This window comes from Molothrus ater, chromosome 1 (genome assembly GCF_012460135.2).
Source record: "Molothrus ater isolate BHLD 08-10-18 breed brown headed cowbird chromosome 1, BPBGC_Mater_1.1, whole genome shotgun sequence".
NCBI lineage: Eukaryota > Metazoa > Chordata > Aves > Passeriformes > Icteridae > Molothrus > Molothrus ater.
Window position 1 is genome coordinate 52,429,146 of NC_050478.2, and position 17,953 is coordinate 52,447,098.

The window sequence follows — 17,953 nt, forward strand, 5'->3', positions numbered from 1 at the left end:
CAGAATGCCTTTGCTCACCACCTGCTCACCAAAGTCCAGCCCATGCCTGAGCAGAGATTGGTGGCTTCCAGCCAGCTCCTCCCAGTTTATGTACCCAGCATGGTGTCCTGTGGTAGGGGGATATCCCTTTGGCCAGTTTGTGTCAGTTGTCCTGGCCATGCTCCCTCCCAGCATCTTGTGCACCTGCTCCCTGGCAGAGCATGTGAAAATGAAAAGTCCGGGACTTAGGGTAAGCATTGCTCAGCAACAGCTAAACCATCAGTGTGCTATCAGTGTTATTCTCACACTAAATCCAAACCACAGGACTGTAACTACAGAGAAGAAAATTAACTATACCCCAGCTGAAACCAGGAGACTGATCCTTTAGGCAGAGCCTGCAGTTTTCATGTCTGATGTGGCCACCGTTCTTCAAGTTGCCAGGACGTGTCCATCTAGGCCTGTTAAGTGTGACTTTGCTGGATAGACTGGCATATTCTGTTCCTGCTCTTCTAGCTCAAGCTTCAGGCATACTTAAACTTTTAGCACAACATGTTTGAAATGTGGCCTGAGGAGATCTATTCTTTTATCTCTGTCATGAGGGGGGAGTAGCTTGGAAAAGCTCTCCAGCCTTCATCCATCCTTAGGCTTAAATCTGGCAATTAAAGGGTAAAATTCTTTGCTTTTTTCTTGATGTTTTGGTACAGATGGTGCTGTGGGTGGATGGGTGGGGAACTTTTAGACAACTCAGGCTTAAAAGATAGACGTGTTTCAGGGTCTGAAAGTGACTGGCTGCTGAGTGCGTGCAGATCTCCAGTGGTGGGCTTTCTCGTGCTGACAGTATGGAATGGCTCCCGGGGAGCTGCGTTCTGGCACAGTGACTGACAACTGAAATTATGGCTGATAAACCAGAGCATACTGAAAATGAGTCATAAGGTAAAAGTAACAGCCATCATTAGCTGAAACAGGAATATAGATGAACAAGTGACGTTGTCTAATGAGTGTGGGATTTTTCCATCCTGTAGAAGGATTGCCATTTACATCTATTCCAAGCTGTTAAATTCTTTCAAGGCTCCTGTGGATATGGTTCTGAATAAAAGTATTTAAATGATCTGGTTTTTAAAGTACTTAATGCAGATACTTTTTCCCCAAACTTGCTCTTTGCTGCATTTTGCTAGCATACAAATCAGAAGGTAAAAGTAGTGCTGTAAACGACTGCCCTGCCTTTTATATACCAAGTCTAGACAAATCTTATTGGCAGTGCAGTCATGAGCATTGGCCTGCATTTTGTGAAATATCTTTAAAATCTTGGAACACCTGCTGTTGGCATGTAACAATCATGGGACACATGTAGGAGTCCATCTTACTTATACAAGTACTTTTTTATGTGCCAGACCTCTTGGACCATTTTAAGGGTGTTGCACCGAGAAACACTAGGAAGGATGAGATGAACTGGAATTTGTGGCTACATTTCTAATCATCCTTTGGTCAAGCCAAGATATTTACACATCTGTTGCAGCATAAAAAAGGGTTCCACAAATCCCTGTAAATAGCCCACAAGTTCCCATGATGTTGAACTGAGTTACCTAAACTCTGCAGCTTTCTTCTTAGATTCAGCTAGAAAGGCTGGCTCAGAGCCTGCCCAGGGAACATGTGAGGATGTACCAGCACTCTTGTGGTGCTGTTGTTGTGGTGCTCCTGAGATAGCCTCTCTGGGAGCTCAGTGGGCCTTGTGTGTACTTGGCTTTGGATGAGGCTCGGGAGAGTGCTCTCCCCATTCAGAAATGGGTTTGAGTTACAGTGTGGTCTGGAGATAAGTGATTGGCCAGTAGGCATCCACTTAGATGGATTTGTTTCACTTCCTTCAGCCTACATTGTTGTTACTTTTAAGGTTTTGGTTTGTTTTAATGGAAAACTATGTAATGAGTTCAACGGAGTGAAGCTTGATAGTACCTCCTGGCATTCTTAGAGCCCTGATTTGACTTCTGGCTTTTATAAACCTGCTTGACTTGTGCAAGCTTGTAATCTTGTGAAATACTTTTAGGGGGTATGAAGAACTTGGCAACTTGAATCCAAAAACTCATCAAAAGATCCTTTTACAAATCAAATGAGAAGTCACTTCTTGCATATAATAGATGAGAATTGTACAGTTACTATACTGAATCACACATGTGCTTGTTAACTCAAATTTTTGAATCTTCAGTGATCTCTTTGTGTAGTGGGTTGATGCCAGCTGAATGCAGGGCACCCACAAAGCCTCTCTCTCACTCCCCTCCACAGCTGGACAGGGAAGAGAAAAATATAACGAACCTTCATGGGTTGAGATAAGGACCAGGAGAAATCACTCACTGAATACCATCATGGGCAAAACAGGCTAGAATTAAAGATATTAATTGAATTTATTTCTAACAAAATCAGAGCAGGACGGTGAGAAGTAAAATAAGACCTTCAAAACACCTCCTTTCCACCTCTCCCTTCTTCCCAGCTCTACATCCTCCCCCAGCAGCACAGAGAGACAGGAATGGTGGTTATGGTCAGTTCATCACCAATGGTTTCACCCACTGCTCAAGGGGAAGAGTCATTCCCCTGCTCCACCATGGGGGTCCCTCCTACAGGAGACAGTTCTCCATGAACTCCTCCAGTGTGGGTCCATCTCACGAGCAACAGCTCTCTACAAACCTGCAGCATGGATCACTCCTCCATGGGGTGCAGTCCTTCAAGCACAAGCTGCTCCAGTGTGGGCTTCTCTCTCCTCAGGGGTTACAACCTCCTTCCAGTAGGTCACAGCCTCATCTTAGTCATCTACTTGCTTTGGCATGCTCCATGAGTCTTCTTCATGGGCTGCAGGTGGATCTCTACATCCCCATGGTCCTCCATGGGCTGCAGGGGTGCAGCTGCCTCACTATGATCTGCACTACAGCCTGCAGAGGAATCTCAGCGCCAGTTCCTGGAGCACCTCCTCTCTTCTCCTTCTTTACTGATCCTGGTGTCAGCAGAGTTGTTCCTCTCACATGTTCTCATTCCAGTCTTCTCTGGACACAATTACAGCTGCACAATAACTTGTTTTCCTTTTCTTCCTAAATCTGTTATTACAGAGGCATTACCACTATTTCTAATTCAAGGCCCAGCCTTGACCAGTGGCACATCAGCCCTTGTGATTGAAAAGGGGAGTCACCAGGCTTTGGAGCCACCAGGGATTGGCTTTGCCAGACATGAAGGAAGCTTCCAGCAGTTTCTCACAGAAGCCTGTAGCCTCCCACTACCAAGGCTGGGCTACGCAAACCCAATACAGTTTGCCAAGTGTTGAGGCCTGAGTCATGAGTTTTCTTCTTTTTTTTGGAAATTGAGACTCTACCATTGGGCTTCAGTCTGATAATTTTTCCCACAATCCCATTGAAATGTCATCCAAATAGTGGCCCAGTGCCTTCACACTGCATAAGCTAGGACCCTTGACTGACATGTTTTTATTGCCAAAATACCTGTTCACATTTGAATTACTGGCTCAGAGGCACCAAAGAGGGGAATGGGATACACTTAGAAAGAAAAGTAAGTGAAACTCTCTCTTTTTCATGTGTTCATTTCAGGTATTGCCCTCTTATATCTGCAACTATACCGCGTCACAAAAAACCAGAGCCACTTGCAGCGATCTCTCGATTACGTGAAGAGAATCCTTCGCAATCTGAATGGCAGAAGAGTTACTTTCCTCTGTGGTGACGCTGGGCCATTGGCAGTGGGTGCAGTGGTTTACCACAAGCTGAAAAACAGCAGTGAGTCTCAAGATTGTGTTGCCAAGTAAGTGGTTGATGGTGGGAAATGTCATGCCCTATCATTTGTAGAGAGCGTTGGTTCAGTAACTTTGCAAGTGAAATTTAAGAGGACAGGGCTAAAGAATGGACACTTTCTCTCCTGATAAGTTTTCGGTACAGGAATACAAAATAGGCTTTATCTTTATTAAAGCTGGCTTGCACTTGATTCATATTTAGACGTTTATCTTGAGTCCTCTATCGCTGTTAGGACAGGATGTCCTGGGCATATCTGTAGTGCACACATGTTCTGATTTTGTCACATTGAAGTGACATTTAACAAAAGCCATGCTCTTGTCATCAGCAATATGTAGTGCTTGTGCAGTATGTGATGCTTTCTGTAAAGAGTGGGTCTTAGTTGTAGATTCATTACAAAACATGTGCACTGCATCTGGATGCAGGCAGACGGAAACACGGTGTATTGGATTGATACGTAACAAAAATGTAATATATCAAAGAGGAAGTATTTACAGGAGCAGATTTGTAAAGGCAAAGAATTTAATTAGGTCAGAGCATATGAAGGTGGCCTGAAAAAATTCCAGCCCTTTTTCAAAGTAATCTAAATGGAACAAATGTCTCAAGAAATCCCATTTAGATGTAGCTTCATTAGAGAGCTGATTGTGCCTTTGCCGGTACAGAGTTGATTGCTATCCCAGCAAGAGCTGGAAGTCCTGGAACCCTGTGGGGTTTGCATTCAGCACCATAGTCCATCTGATAGCTGTCCAGCAGCACACCTCAGGCTGGCAGAATTTGCGAAGAGGCTTATGTCCTCATCTCCATTCTAGTTTATGTTTGGAAATGTAATTGGTCTCTTTCTGTTCTAGAATCCTAGTGTGATTAACCTCTGCTGCTGTTCCTGAATGAATATTTCAGTTTTGAAGTGAGTGTTAGGTTTGGGGTTTTTTGCTTTTACAACTGGCAGTCAGCTTGGGCATGTCATTTTGAATGCAGCTCAGAAAGCAGCATTGCTTGCTGTACGGCAAAAAGCATGAGGATAGCAAAATGAGATTAGCAGTAAATCTTTTAGTGTTGCCTCTCCTTGGAAAGTAATTTCTATGAGGAGTAGTGAAAAGGAGTTTAGTTTGATTATTTGTTTATGTTATAACTTTTTTGTTTACAAATATATACATGACACCAGCTGAGTGGTACATTATAGATGTCAAAATGTAATCTGTGATTTCACTTGTAACCTTTTACTTTGTCCAGTTGTATGAGTTCAACAATAAAACTTAACAGTGGATAATTTAGAGGAAAACAATTTAATTCTAAACCCAAAGCATAGTTCTGAGAAAAGAGATATAAAACTGGGTTTTTTTAGTAGCTTTTCCCTAGTATTAAGCAGGGACAGCGTAAACACATGATTGAGGTCAGTGGTTTTGCTATGGCATGATATTAATGCTAACTCTTCTCCTGAGAAATAATAGCTGGAGGAATCTGGGAATTGAATTTGGTCTTAATCCAGATTGTTGTTACCCCTCCCCCAATTTAAAATGGGATCATTACTATGGTTTCATCTAAATATCAATTTAATCAAAAAAGATAGGAAGAGATAGGGAGGGAGTGGCCATAAAATAGATCTCTGATCCACCTCGGTGCTAATACAGACTGGTAGAGTATTAGCAGAGAGTCATTCTGGAGAAAATGAGAATTACCATAGCCAGCGCTTCTTGTTTCTTGTTTTTTCACTGCTAAAGGCAAGCAAAACACTTGTGCATTGTAGCAGTGTCCTTTTCAAAGCTGAGGTGCTAAATGTTTGAGACAATGTGTTTTCTTAGGAGAGGGAATGACAAGTGGTGGTATTGGGGTTTTTTGCGTGTTTGTTTTTTTTCCGTCTAAACATGTACAATTTAGTGTTCCTCACTTCGGTGAAATTCCCAGAGGTTCCAGGAGGTTTCTGTCTTTGCTGGAGTAGCTCTCTGGGCTTCTCCATCTCCTGCCCTGCATCTGTTTCTGTCTGCACAGAATCCTGACAGCTGTGCTGATACTGGCCTGGCTCTGGCTCAGTTTCCCATCTCCAAGATGGCAGTGTGCAGAACTCAGGCCTGTAAACCCAGCAGCCAGCTGGACTGGGAGTGGTTGAAGGGAGTTGGTGGTGCTTCACCATTTGTTCTGCTTCTGGTTGGATTGATGGGCTTGTGCAATGCAGTGTGGTCTCTACAGAAGATCCTCTCTCCCCACCTTCCTTGTCTGATGCAGGTTGTTGCAACTCCAGAGGACAGTCATCAGCACAGATTCTGAACTTCCAGATGAGCTGCTCTATGGCAGAGCAGGTTACCTGTATGCCTTGCTGTACCTGAACACTGAAATCGGTCCAGACACTGTCCCCCAGTCTGTTATCAAAGAGGTAGGACACTTTTCTCTCTCCAGCATCACAGTATCACTGAGGTTGAACTGGGATCACTCTCATACATATTTCAAGCAATTTAAGAGAGGGATGCTGGAGAGAAGAGGGGCCTAGAGCTGGAAACCCAATTTCATCTCATTCAGTCTCTTCCCCCTTTCCCTGCTGCCCAGCTGGGGCTGGGACAGGCCAGTTTGGGTGGGTCTGTGTCCAGCCAAGGAAATAAGTCAATATGTAACTAGTTTTGACCACTTGAGACATTGTTACCAAAAAAAAAAAAATCTTAAAACAGAAGTGTGGAAGTATTTTAAGTTAAAAGAAAGGAATTTTAGCGTGGGGAGCATGCATGACCGTTTTGCAAATACCGGAACCAGAGAAGCCAGGGCTGGAAAAAAAGTAATTAGAAATATTGATAGATTAAATTTTTACTCTTACAATATAATTGAGTTCATCATTAAGGAAAATACCTTTTCTCCCTCAGCACTCAAATCCAAATGAATTGAATATTGTTGTCCTATCACTGTATTGTGGCTTATTGTTTGTTATGAGTTTAGTCATACAGAAGCAAAATCCTCTGAATTGAAGTGAGCGACTCAGGTGACCAGGGAGTGTTCTTTTTCTTAGGTAATAGATGCTATTATTGAGTCGGGGAAGAACTTCTCCAAGGAGGAGCGGAAGACAGACCGCTGTCCTCTGCTGTACCAGTGGCACAGGAAGCAGTATGTTGGAGCAGCCCATGGAGTGGCTGGCATCTATTACATGCTCATGCAGGTAAGAGTGTCTTCTCTTGGCTGGGGTGAAGTAGCAGGGATTTTTTGATCAGAGGGATCTTATCTTCAGCTTTCATGCATGTGCAGTGTTGTGCTGGATCAGGGTCTCACAATTTGGAGTTAGACTGCAGCACAGAACTGTGCTGAGGTGCTGCCTAAGGGTTTGATAGCAGAAGAAAACTGTGACTAGGACAGGATCGCATTAGAATGAATTAACTCTTGAGCTGTGGTTCAGAGCGCCAGCTTTTCAGGATCTGATTTCTTGTCCTCAGCAAAGACAGTGAAGTGCTTTCTCTCATCTTCATACTTCTTCTGGTACCTGCAGTTAGAACAGCTAAAAATTCACTTACTCACTATCCATCACTCTTCAATTTTTTGCTATTTTTAAATTATTGCACCGCTGATGCCTCCTGTCCTCCATGCCCTTCCTCTCTTCTGTAGTGATTTTTTTTCCCCCCCCCACTGTCTTGGTGCTTTTGGAAGACTATCCTTAAGACATATTTGTCTTCAGTATGCTTTTAATATTTAGATGTTTTTCTTCTTCCTTAGCTCCCCTATTTCTCACACAAAAGTCTGATGTACTTTTGTGTATTTATGACCTCTGCTTTCCTCTTTTTGTTTTCCTTAGTGAGATTCCTCTCTTCTGTAAACCTCCTCTTTCTCATACTTAAATCAGTTCCCCCTGCCCTGAGATTTGCAATAGGATTATGATTATTTTTGTTCTACAGTCTGGGAAAAGAGCCTTAAGATTCATTATAGAAGATTGCCACAGAGCTACAAAACTTTATTGCACCTGTTTCTGGTTTTTGAAGGTGCTGCTGCTAGTCTGCACATCTCTGTAAATATCAATTTCCTTGCCAGCTCATGCAGAATGAGTTTTCTTCAGGCAAATGGAAGGACTGTATATCCTCACAGTCTGCAGCTGTGTACCTGTGTTCACTGCAGAAGTGATTGAGCTGGTATTTGGTGCTGCCACTGCTCAGCCATTCCTTGCTTAGAAAAAATGCTGTGTCTTAGATTACCTTACACCATTTCCACCAGCAGTTCTGGTTAAACCAGCTGACTTTGCTATAGAAGTAGCTACTGCTCTGCTACCTGGGGTGTGTCTTAACCTTACTATACCCATTTTCTGCAGTGACCATCCCACTGGGGCCTAAGGCTGCTCTGATTTACCCTGCTCCTATCTTTACCTACTGCTTTCTTCAGCAAGGTTGTCCACCCCCTTCTGCTTCTTTCAGCTTTCTGGCTTCTCTTTTCTTTCCCTGGTAGTGCTAGATTTTCAGAGAAACATCTAGTCTTCTAAAGAAGGCTCTTTAAAGGCTCCATGCTTCATTTACTATTTAAGATTGATAGCAGAAATCATTGCACATTGCTTTTTGGTTTGAGCAGAAGCTATTCTGTCTACATGTTAAAATCCTAGTTATTTTTCCTTTACATCTAATTGCTGCTTTTAAGAATTACCAGAAACCCATTGTTTATGCAGAATTAGATTACCATATTTTCACTGTATGTTAAATATTGTGAGTCATGCAAAGTTGAGTCATCCACTGCAGAAGAAGATGGCATATCAGAGTCCCATACTTTCCTCATCCCTCCCACGCCAAATGGGGTGAATTCTGCTGTATTTTCATCAAAGAATTCAAGAGATGGTTTGTTGAGTGGTTATTTGGTAACAAAAAAAAGGCATTGAACATTGCACCTGAGATGTGAAGGTTACTGAGGGTAATTCCTGTACAACACCTATATCATACAATCATAGAATATGCTGAGTTGGAAAGGACAAATCAAGATCATCAAGTCCAACTCCTGGCCCTGCACAGAACACCCCAAAAATCATACCATGTTCCCAGAGTTTTGTCCAAACACTTCTTAAACTGGAGAAAACAGGTATTGCTGGAGTTATTTACAGGCTGCTAGAAGAATAAGAGCTTAGCCATGTTAAATAACTCATCCAGGAGGAAGAGGGGGAATTCTGAAGTGCTAGCTAGGAAGTCTCTACTCTAAGATCTTTTCACTAACCCTGAAACAAAAATGTCTGTTTGCATACCATTGCTCTTGGACAGAAAGTCAGGACACACACCTGTAGGTTACTCTTTAGCTGTTTGAATTAAGTGCTGGGAGCCTCAGCAGCTTGGGCAAGAAACTCACTTGTACTCAAATCTTCTTGGAAGCACAAGGTAAGGAGGTTTGTAAAGAGCCCTGCTCTTCTTGGATTTACCTCCTAAGGATTTCTGAGCTGGCCTGGCCTTGCCTTGCACAGCTCACGACTGAAGGCATTTATTGCTGGTGCCTATCCTCTTTGCCTTCTTCTACAGGATTGCCTTGTGAAATCAAGAGCCCCTGCACAAACATTCCTATGAAGCCTCCCTACCACACAGGGAGGATTCTGAGTGAGAGCTGAGTAGCTTTGGGGTGTTTTTCATGACAAGCTGCTCTGTATTCAGTGGTACTTCTGATGAACAGCAGGAACAGTCTGCTTGAGGGACCTGGTGGATAGAAGTCTGGCAGAGGTCTTCTGGATGAGGGGAAATAGAGGCTTCTCCTTTTTTCAGGTTACTCAAAATATAACTATTGAAAGTTTGCATTAATTTGGCTGCCAGACTTTGAATTCTAGGAGTGTGCTCACCTGTTGAATACAAATGTGCTGGAGCTGGTGGGAAACAGTGGAATTTTATGACATTGAATCAGTAATAAAGACAAGTTATTTTAAAAAATAAGGTCAGTTATTAGGCTGTTGTAGGCTCCAGTGCCCGTTGTTGTTCCCACAGCTTGCAGAAATTCCAGAAATCATATCGATTGTGTCAAAATAGAGAGCTCTGCTGTTACAATGGTGGAAAATGGACTGGTAGTGGAGGGAATGCCAACCAAGACCAGCTGCAGACACCACAGTTACTTGGCTTCTAAACCTTTAGTTACAAGGAACATGCAGGATGATGGATCCATTTGACAAGGATGTAAATTAAACAAAAAAAAAATTAGAAAGGAAATTGCTAAGAGCAACTGAAGGATGATTTTGTAGTACAAAGATGTTTAGGTATTTGGTGAGGTAGCTATTGCTTCTGAAATTGGAAATGCAGATTTATAGCCCATAGCTTCAGGGAGCTTTGTTTATGATGGAAAACTTCAGCCTTCATAAATCTCTTGCCAGGTATGCTGCTATATACACTTTCCTTCATTTGTTGGGAAATAGTTATTTTTAAAACAAAATGTGTAACCCAATATATTGGAAGTCTGTATTATGAGCACCATGTGTACAAAACTGTCTTTCTTCTGTAAGTGTTCTCCCTATTTTAAGTTACAAAGAGAGGTCTGGGAGTCGTACTCAGTTCTTCCATAATCTTTCTGTGTCACCTCCATTAAGACAGGTAACAACTTGGTGCCCCAATTTCTTTGTCTCTGCAATGACTGTAAAAATGCTCTTAGCAAGGGTGTAATAAGCAGGCATTAATTAAATCTGTAGGATGTGATTCACAGTATTTGGATCAAGGGCACTTATGTAGGATACTTGAAAACAGATTGTAGAATTAAGTGTTGATACACAATTTGTTACTACTTCTGTTAATGTATTTAGTGATGTTTATTTTAATGTTTTTTCCTCAGCCAATTGCAAATGTGGACCAGGAGACCCTGACAGAGCTGGTGAAGCCAAGCATTGACTACGTGCGTCATAAAAAATTCCGATCTGGGAATTACCCATCGTCGCTGAGCAATGAGACTGACAGGCTGGTTCACTGGTGCCATGGTGCCCCTGGAGTCATCCACATGCTCATGCAGGCTTATAAGGTAAATCATTCTGAGTTCATAGATTTCACAGAATATTCTGGGTTGGAGGGGACCTACAATGATCATCGAGTCCAGCCCTTAAATCTGTGGTCCAAGCAGGGATCAAACCCACAGCCTTGGTGTAATTAGCACCAAGCTCTCAGATATTTGTATGTATATATACACATATGTATGCATATATACCTCTGTCTTTACAGAGAGACTTATATACAGGCCTGTTTGTTTGCAAGACTTTATATAGTATCTTTCTAGATGTAGGCTTTTGACAAGAACCCCAAGCAAGACACCTAAGAATCTCAGAATACATACATTGGTATGTTTTAAAGAGAAAATAAGTGGGTAAAATTTCTTCTCAGGGCACTAGCAGTTACTAAGCTTTCTTGGAAAAGAGACGTATATTTAAAGAGTTTGGCATCAGAGTCCTGGGTGTGAGAACTTTGACCTAAATTCTTTGAATCTTCATCCCAAGAGTTTTAACAATTATGTTGGTTTTCAAAAATATAGGTTCATGTGCCTTGCCAAAGAATGTTTTCCATAAATTACTCCTTTATTAAGATATAACTCTCAAGAACTTAATGTCAGAGCTAAAATCCCAGGCCCCTTCCAGGGCATAAATAAAACTGCTGAGCTACCACAAGCCTGCTGTTTGCCCTTCTCCATTCTTAGCTAGGTTTGCTACCTGACTTTTTGTGTGCTTCTGATTTGCGTGACATTTGAAAGTATGCCATTTAATTAAATATATGCAAATTGATTCTTGCTTTTGACAGCCCTCCTTGACAGATTCCCTGGTTGGCATCTGGGTGGGCTGATGAAAAGCAGGCTTGGTTTATGGAATAATTACTTATGCTGCTACCTGGAATGTGAACTTTAAATTTCTTACAGCATTGCTGCATGTAACAGCAGTTGCAGTTGCTTTTTCTTTGGACTGTGGCAGGAGATTGACTTAACACTTCTCCACTCTCTCCTTCTTTGTCAATGTGATGCTTTCCCCAGCACAAAATGTTTTGCAAGAGGTGAGAGGGATAGGACCAAGTTCTGATTAGCAGTCTCCTTTTTGGCCTCTTTCTGTGTTTAAAGTGATGAAACATATGTTTTTCTATTATTCTTTATATTCTTCTTTTTGAAGCACTGAAAGAAAAAAGTTGGCAGGTGTTTTGCTGGCTATGCTTTCATACCAGGCACAGGACTTGTGATAACAGACAGCAGTGTTTGTCCTGGAAATCAAGTGCTGCTTAATTCAAAATGTTACAGCTAAGCAGCTGGCAAACCCTGCTCAGTGTTCAGAGAGAGGCACTTCCTGTATCAAGCTTGTGTATTTAAGAATCTTACATGTTAGTTGCTTCTATTATCTTACTAAATAGTTTGGCAGGGGATACCAGCTCCAAAGGACTAGGTCTACAGTAGTGCATCAGGTTTGTTTTGTTGGGGTTATTTAGGTTGGGGTTTTTGTTGTTGTTGGTTTGGGGTTTTGTTTGTTTGTTGATCTGTAAAGTGGCTTTATAAAGGTGGAATTCTGGTGTTAATCAGCTAAATTCCTTGCTTTTGTTTTTTCTTTCTGTATGAGCCCTCTATGTTTAAAATGTATATCAGTTGCAGTAAACTTTGCAAAAGCGTTCCTTTGCTCAAACTGCTTCTGAGCATATACTATACAAATATACAAGTACTCATAAAGGAAATGTGGGATTCCTGCATGTATTTGTGGCAGAGAAAAGAGTCCTGTCCTATGCAAAATTCTTGTGCATTTTTGACGTGGAATTGAAGGCAGACAGTGAGCAACCAGGAAGAATTAGTCATGAAGACCAGACCAGCAATTTAGGACCAGATTTGATATCCATTATTCTGTTTTACGTTTCTTGGAGGCAGCATCACATACAGAAGTATTTTCAAATTCTGGTTTGGGAATAGAAAATGAAGAAAAAAGGACCACATAGCCTTTAAATAGATTGTAGGTTTTGGAACCAAAGGCCTTGAACTTGAGCTTTTTCTTTGGGAGTCCTGATTTTGAAAACAAAAAACAGAAAAGTTTTTTCTTTTACCCTGCAGGAAAAGGAGAAACAACCTACTAAGAAAGAAGAGAAGTCTATGAAAAATAGATTATTAAAATCTAAAATAAATTTTATATGGAAAAGCCCTACACAAACAGCAAAACATCTGTCAGGAACAGCTTCCTTTTGTTTTCATTAATACTTCAATTGATGTGTGTTTATTCTCTGTTTTTATTCCACAGACTTTTAAAGAGGATAAATACCTGAAAGATGCTATGGATTGCAGTGATGTCATCTGGCAGAGAGGTTTATTGAGAAAAGGTTATGGGATCTGCCATGGTACTGCTGGCAATGGCTACTCCTTCTTGTCTCTCTATAACCTAACTCAGGACAGAAAGTACCTCTACCGAGCTTGCAAGGTGAGCTCTGCAGCATGCCAGCAAAATCACTGCTCCCTTTCACATCCCAGTGCCTGTACAAACTGGGCTGGGGGTGGGATGATGTGCACTGGGGCTGGCTGGGACACTGGGTGGGGTAACAGGGGGGCCCATCACTCGCTCCACTCCACTCACTTCGGCTGGACGACTTTAACTGTGTATGTGGGGCAGGCACTGTCTTAATAAGCAGAGTGAAACAGACAAATTATTTGTAAGAGGGGAGGGACTAAATGTATTCAGAAGACAATAAGAGCCTGAAAATTAGCCTGCCTGAACAATAAAAGACTGATATTATGTGGTGCTAATTATTCCACTGAGAGTTTCACTATCCTCCTCAGGTCCTCAAGCTGTTTGTATTTGTATTTTGTAATTATTTGTTTTCAGACTAGTGCCTGTTTGGGGCTTTTAGAGCTCTAAATTGCAGTTATTAAATTGCTCACTTAGAGTTTTTTTATTAATACAAATTGCAGAGAAAAACACATTCAGAATTTTTTCACTGGAATTGTCCAAGTTCTGCTCTCAGCTCCTGACTGTGCTAGCACTTACTGAAGGAGAAGGCTTTCTCTGCCTGTTTTCTTACCTAGTAAGACCTTGGTTTGGTTTGTTGGATTTTTTTTTCTGGTTTAATTCACTGACATGAGCTTTCTTTCATATTGTGTACACAGATTTTTAGGTGAAGCCTTTTACACAGTATTGCAAATGAAATTTGACGAGTTGCTTCCTAGGTGCTTTTTAGTGAATATTGGCCATATGTAAAGTTACTGTATTCATCTCTGCAGTCAGCCTGTCCTCTCTCAGCAGAGCTTTAAAAATCTGCTGCTTGTCTCACATTTACCAAAGCATCATGCTGTGAGGACACCTGTAGACATACCTGCATCCTAGAGATTGAAATAAAACCCCAGTACTCCCACAGCAAATGTGTGACTTTGTTAAACATGGAGTCACCCACTGCTGATGTGTGAGCCACAGCACCCTGCAGGCATTGCTGGCAGCATGGCTGTCAGCTCTCCCTATCATCCTTCATGCTAGCACACCTTCTGCAGCTCTGGGTAGCATTGGCAGCTCCTGGTGGTGCTGCATTTCTGGCCCCAGAGAGCCCAGGTGTTTGTCCACACCTATCTAGAGAAAAGCTAACATGTCTGTCTCAAAGCCAGAAAAGGCAGAGACTCTGATACGTACCTGAAATCGCTTTAAGAAGGAGGTTGTGGTGCAGTGGCCAAAGACTGTTTGCTGGAGCTGCCCACCATAGTCAGGCAGTGGATTTGCAGCCTCTCTGCCACTCAGCATCTCCAGCATCCCCTTGGGGATGCTAAGTGGGAGAGTGGGGAGACAACAGGCAGAGTAAGGGGAAACATGCAGAGGAATTTGCTTGTCTGGCATTCTTGAAATATCTTCTTTCTGAGCCAGAGTGTGCAGGGAAGCAAACATGCAGTTATGTTGGTACCTAGAGGCATGTAACTGAGAGAATGAGATGGCTGCCCTCCCAGGAGTGCTTCTTCACACCGAAAACATCAAGCCCAGGGGAAGGAGTCTTTCCTGGAATACCTGCCTCATGAAGCTGTTTCACAAATGAACCACAAGAACTTGAATAGAGGGAGACCCCTGCTTTGTCCTTCGCGTTTTATCCTCACAGCTTTTCTCTCAAATTGTCAGGAGCTGAGGCGCTCGTAGCTGGCCTGTGTGTAAGAGGCGACAGGGGCTGTGGCGTCCTGGGCTGCAGGCAACAGAGCATTGAGCCCTGTGCTGTTCAGCCTTGTGACTGCCACTGTTGGTGGCAAGCATGCCAGTCTGTGTGACAAATAATGTCAGATGTCTTCCTAAGATATTGTTTCTTCTCCCTCTTCTCCCCCCACCAGTTAAACAAAGATCCTGTGGCTTACTGGATCCCAGTTGAGCTGAAGCTATGTATTTGCAAATGATGGTTGTGTTTCAGTAGCCTAAGGTGCATTTTTTAAATTTCTGTTGCAGTTCCCAGGCTGGAAGTAATAATCAAGGCTAGTGTGCAATCAGATGTGGATGTTGCAAGAATTGATTGTAGCTTATAAACATGCCATAAACATGTTTGGTCCTCACATTTCAAATAGGATTACATGGGAGAATTAAACCATAGTTTGGAGATCTATACCCAGAGGGTGCCCAGAAATGTTTAATCAGTTCTTAATAACAGTGTGAATCACAGTGTTTGTGGTTTTTTCCTTGTGTTTCCAGAAGACACACACATATGCACATACCTCTATCAAGAGAAGATCATTATCCTCCACTAAATATTTAAACAGAACAGAGTGGGGAGGGGAGGGAGAGAGGAGATACCACCCCTTTCCTTCTAATGAACAGACTGATGGCTCTGGTATCATGTTTAGACCCCATAGAGCCCCAGCTCTAGGGCAGGGGCACCCTCTATTTAGGCTGATGTGTTTGCTAGCAGGTAGGCCAAACTGCAGGGGGAGCAGGGAGAGACCTTTCAGTTGTTAGTTTTGCAGGATTCTGTGCATGTATTTCGAACAAGCAGTGGTTTGCATCCAAGCACAGAAATGCCAGAGGAACTTGTGCCCCCCTGACGCTCTGGGGAGCCATAAAGGAGAAGTAACTGGTTGTTACTGAATTGATCCAGATGTAGTTCATAAGCCATGTGTGTCTAATGTAGCTACTGCAGCAGTGCTGATCAAATGTGAGAAAGACACTTAACTGTTAACTCTTTTTAATGGTAATCCATCTCTTGCAACAAAACATTGATGACCATAATTGTCTAACTGTATTTATAATGATTTTTCATAAGGCTTGGGGAGAGCAAATAAATGAAACTAATTAATGACAGCTGAAGATTGAATACTCTAAATTGGTGCACAGAAATGAAAGAAAACCAAAATGCAATTAACAGCTATAAGTCTTCAGTTCGTGGATAAATTAAGCACCAAGAGAGATAAGAGACTGATAGAATATTAGTAAATTTTGACCAAGTATATCTGTTCTTACAGCATTTTTCCTTGGCATGTAGCAGGGTTGATTTACAAAAAGCAGATGTCTACCCCACCATTAAGTTGTTATGAAACTGAAACTCATTCTATGCAAATACATATTTTAAAACCTGATTGCAGGCCTTGTCATGGTTGAAGGAGAACAAATTGATCTCAGTGATTTATGTGTTGTGTGTCTGCTTACACTTACATTTTGTACCTATTAATGATATTCAGATACTCAAGCTTGCATTTAACAGTCTTGAATAAAAATATATTTTTAATGTGTTCCCCAGTTTGCTGAATGGTGTTTGGAGTATGGTGCGCATGGATGTCGTATTCCTGACCGACCTTATTCACTCTTTGAAGGTAAAGTGCTGATGTTGCAGATGGTCTTGTACTACAGGAAAGAGGGGCATCCTTGCAACTTTGGCACATGTGTAGGAGTTGGGAAGTCTTTGGTGGGTTCCTCCACTATTAAACCCCCCCCCCATACCATCATCTCTGCCTAAAAGAAGGCAGGGGGTAGAAAAGGACAAAGAAAAATCATTCACTGTCACAACTCTCACTCCTGCTTTCATTTCAGCAGCTTGAATGTAAAAACCAGCGGCAGTGTTAGTCTGGAATAAAATTCTACTGTGCTGATGCAGCTTGGTTTAAAGCAAACAGAAGTTCAGGAAACAGTTTTGTCACAGGTGGTTTTTCAGAGGGACTGGGCAGAGGAGCAGCTGTGGGTAGGGGGTCTCCAGCTTGCTGCTAGCTGTCAGAACTAGGCCTTCTCTTCTGCCATACTCAACCAGGGAAAAGGTAGTTTTAATATGAACCCAAATCACTTGAACAGGAAAGCAGTGCAGAGTTCTTAGGGGCTTATCTTTAAGTTCCAAGATGTTACCAGATACTTTCCTAGAGCTTTGTATTTTTTATTTTTTATTTTCTATTCCTTGTATCATCCTCATGTTACAGAATCAGTAGCGAGGAATTACAGATCCAAGTAGGATTTAAGGTAGCACCACAGCTGCTCCATGAACAACGAGCCTCGTGTGCCACCTGCCGCAGATACTTGAAATTACAGCAGCTGAGCGGGGATATTCGCAAATTAACAATCCAGGGCATGAATGAACACAAGAGAGCAGGAGTTTATATGCAGCCCTTCTAAATTCAGAGCTATTGTCTTAATGCTTAAAGGAGAAAAGCATAAGTATTCCTATTCCTGAGAGCTCTTGTAGGAGGGAAAAGAGCATGCATACAATCTGTTGTATAAAAGCTTTGAAATTTGTTGAGAAGGTGAAACAGTGCAAAGAGCTGGATGATTTGTGCTTGAATGATGACATAGAGCTTATATTTTGGTTTTATTGTCTAGATTTTTAAAAGAAAAATATAGAAATCTCATATTTGAGATGGAAAAACCTCTTAAACTGGGGCTTTGTTTCTTTTTGTAGCTAAAATCATGCCTGCAGTTGTCCAATTCTGCCTGAACATGTGTGCTTTGAACAGAAGTTGCATGTGCATCTTATGGAATTGTCCTGTTTTGTTTCAATCAGATACTGTAATTCAGAAAGGTTCCTTTATATATATGCATAGCTGTTTATAAAATAGGATTTTAGCATAAAACTGAACTTATATTTGTATGATTTCCTTGTTGTGCCTCTCCTGTCTGTCACCCTATGAGTTCTGTTGGGTGATGCACTTTGGGGTCTGGATGGCCTCTTCATGGATAGTGAGGAAATGAATCTGTACTTCACAATAAAGTTCTGGCTTTTTCTTTTAACCAGTGAAATGAGAAGCAAGAGCTGCTCAAATTATGAAGGACAGTCCAAGGCTGGATTAACTTTTTCTTAATTTGAAATAGCATTGAGGTTGTTCAGTTGAAGAGATGTTAGCAGAGACATCTTGGTCCTTGCCTT

At 41.9% G+C, this 17,953-nt stretch overlaps 1 protein-coding gene across 1 annotated transcript in view; it reads left to right on the forward strand.

Moving 5' to 3' along the window:
• Positions 1-17,953, forward strand: part of LANCL2 (LanC like glutathione S-transferase 2) — a 33,308-nt gene that overhangs the window by 12,068 nt on the left and 3,287 nt on the right. The window contains exons 3-8 of the mRNA XM_036399427.2: positions 3,561-3,768; positions 5,976-6,123; positions 6,745-6,891; positions 10,491-10,673; positions 12,901-13,077; positions 16,346-16,418. Of these exons, the coding sequence (XP_036255320.1) occupies positions 3,561-3,768; positions 5,976-6,123; positions 6,745-6,891; positions 10,491-10,673; positions 12,901-13,077; positions 16,346-16,418 (936 nt within the window). The remainder of the gene's footprint in view (positions 1-3,560; positions 3,769-5,975; positions 6,124-6,744; positions 6,892-10,490; positions 10,674-12,900; positions 13,078-16,345; positions 16,419-17,953) is intronic.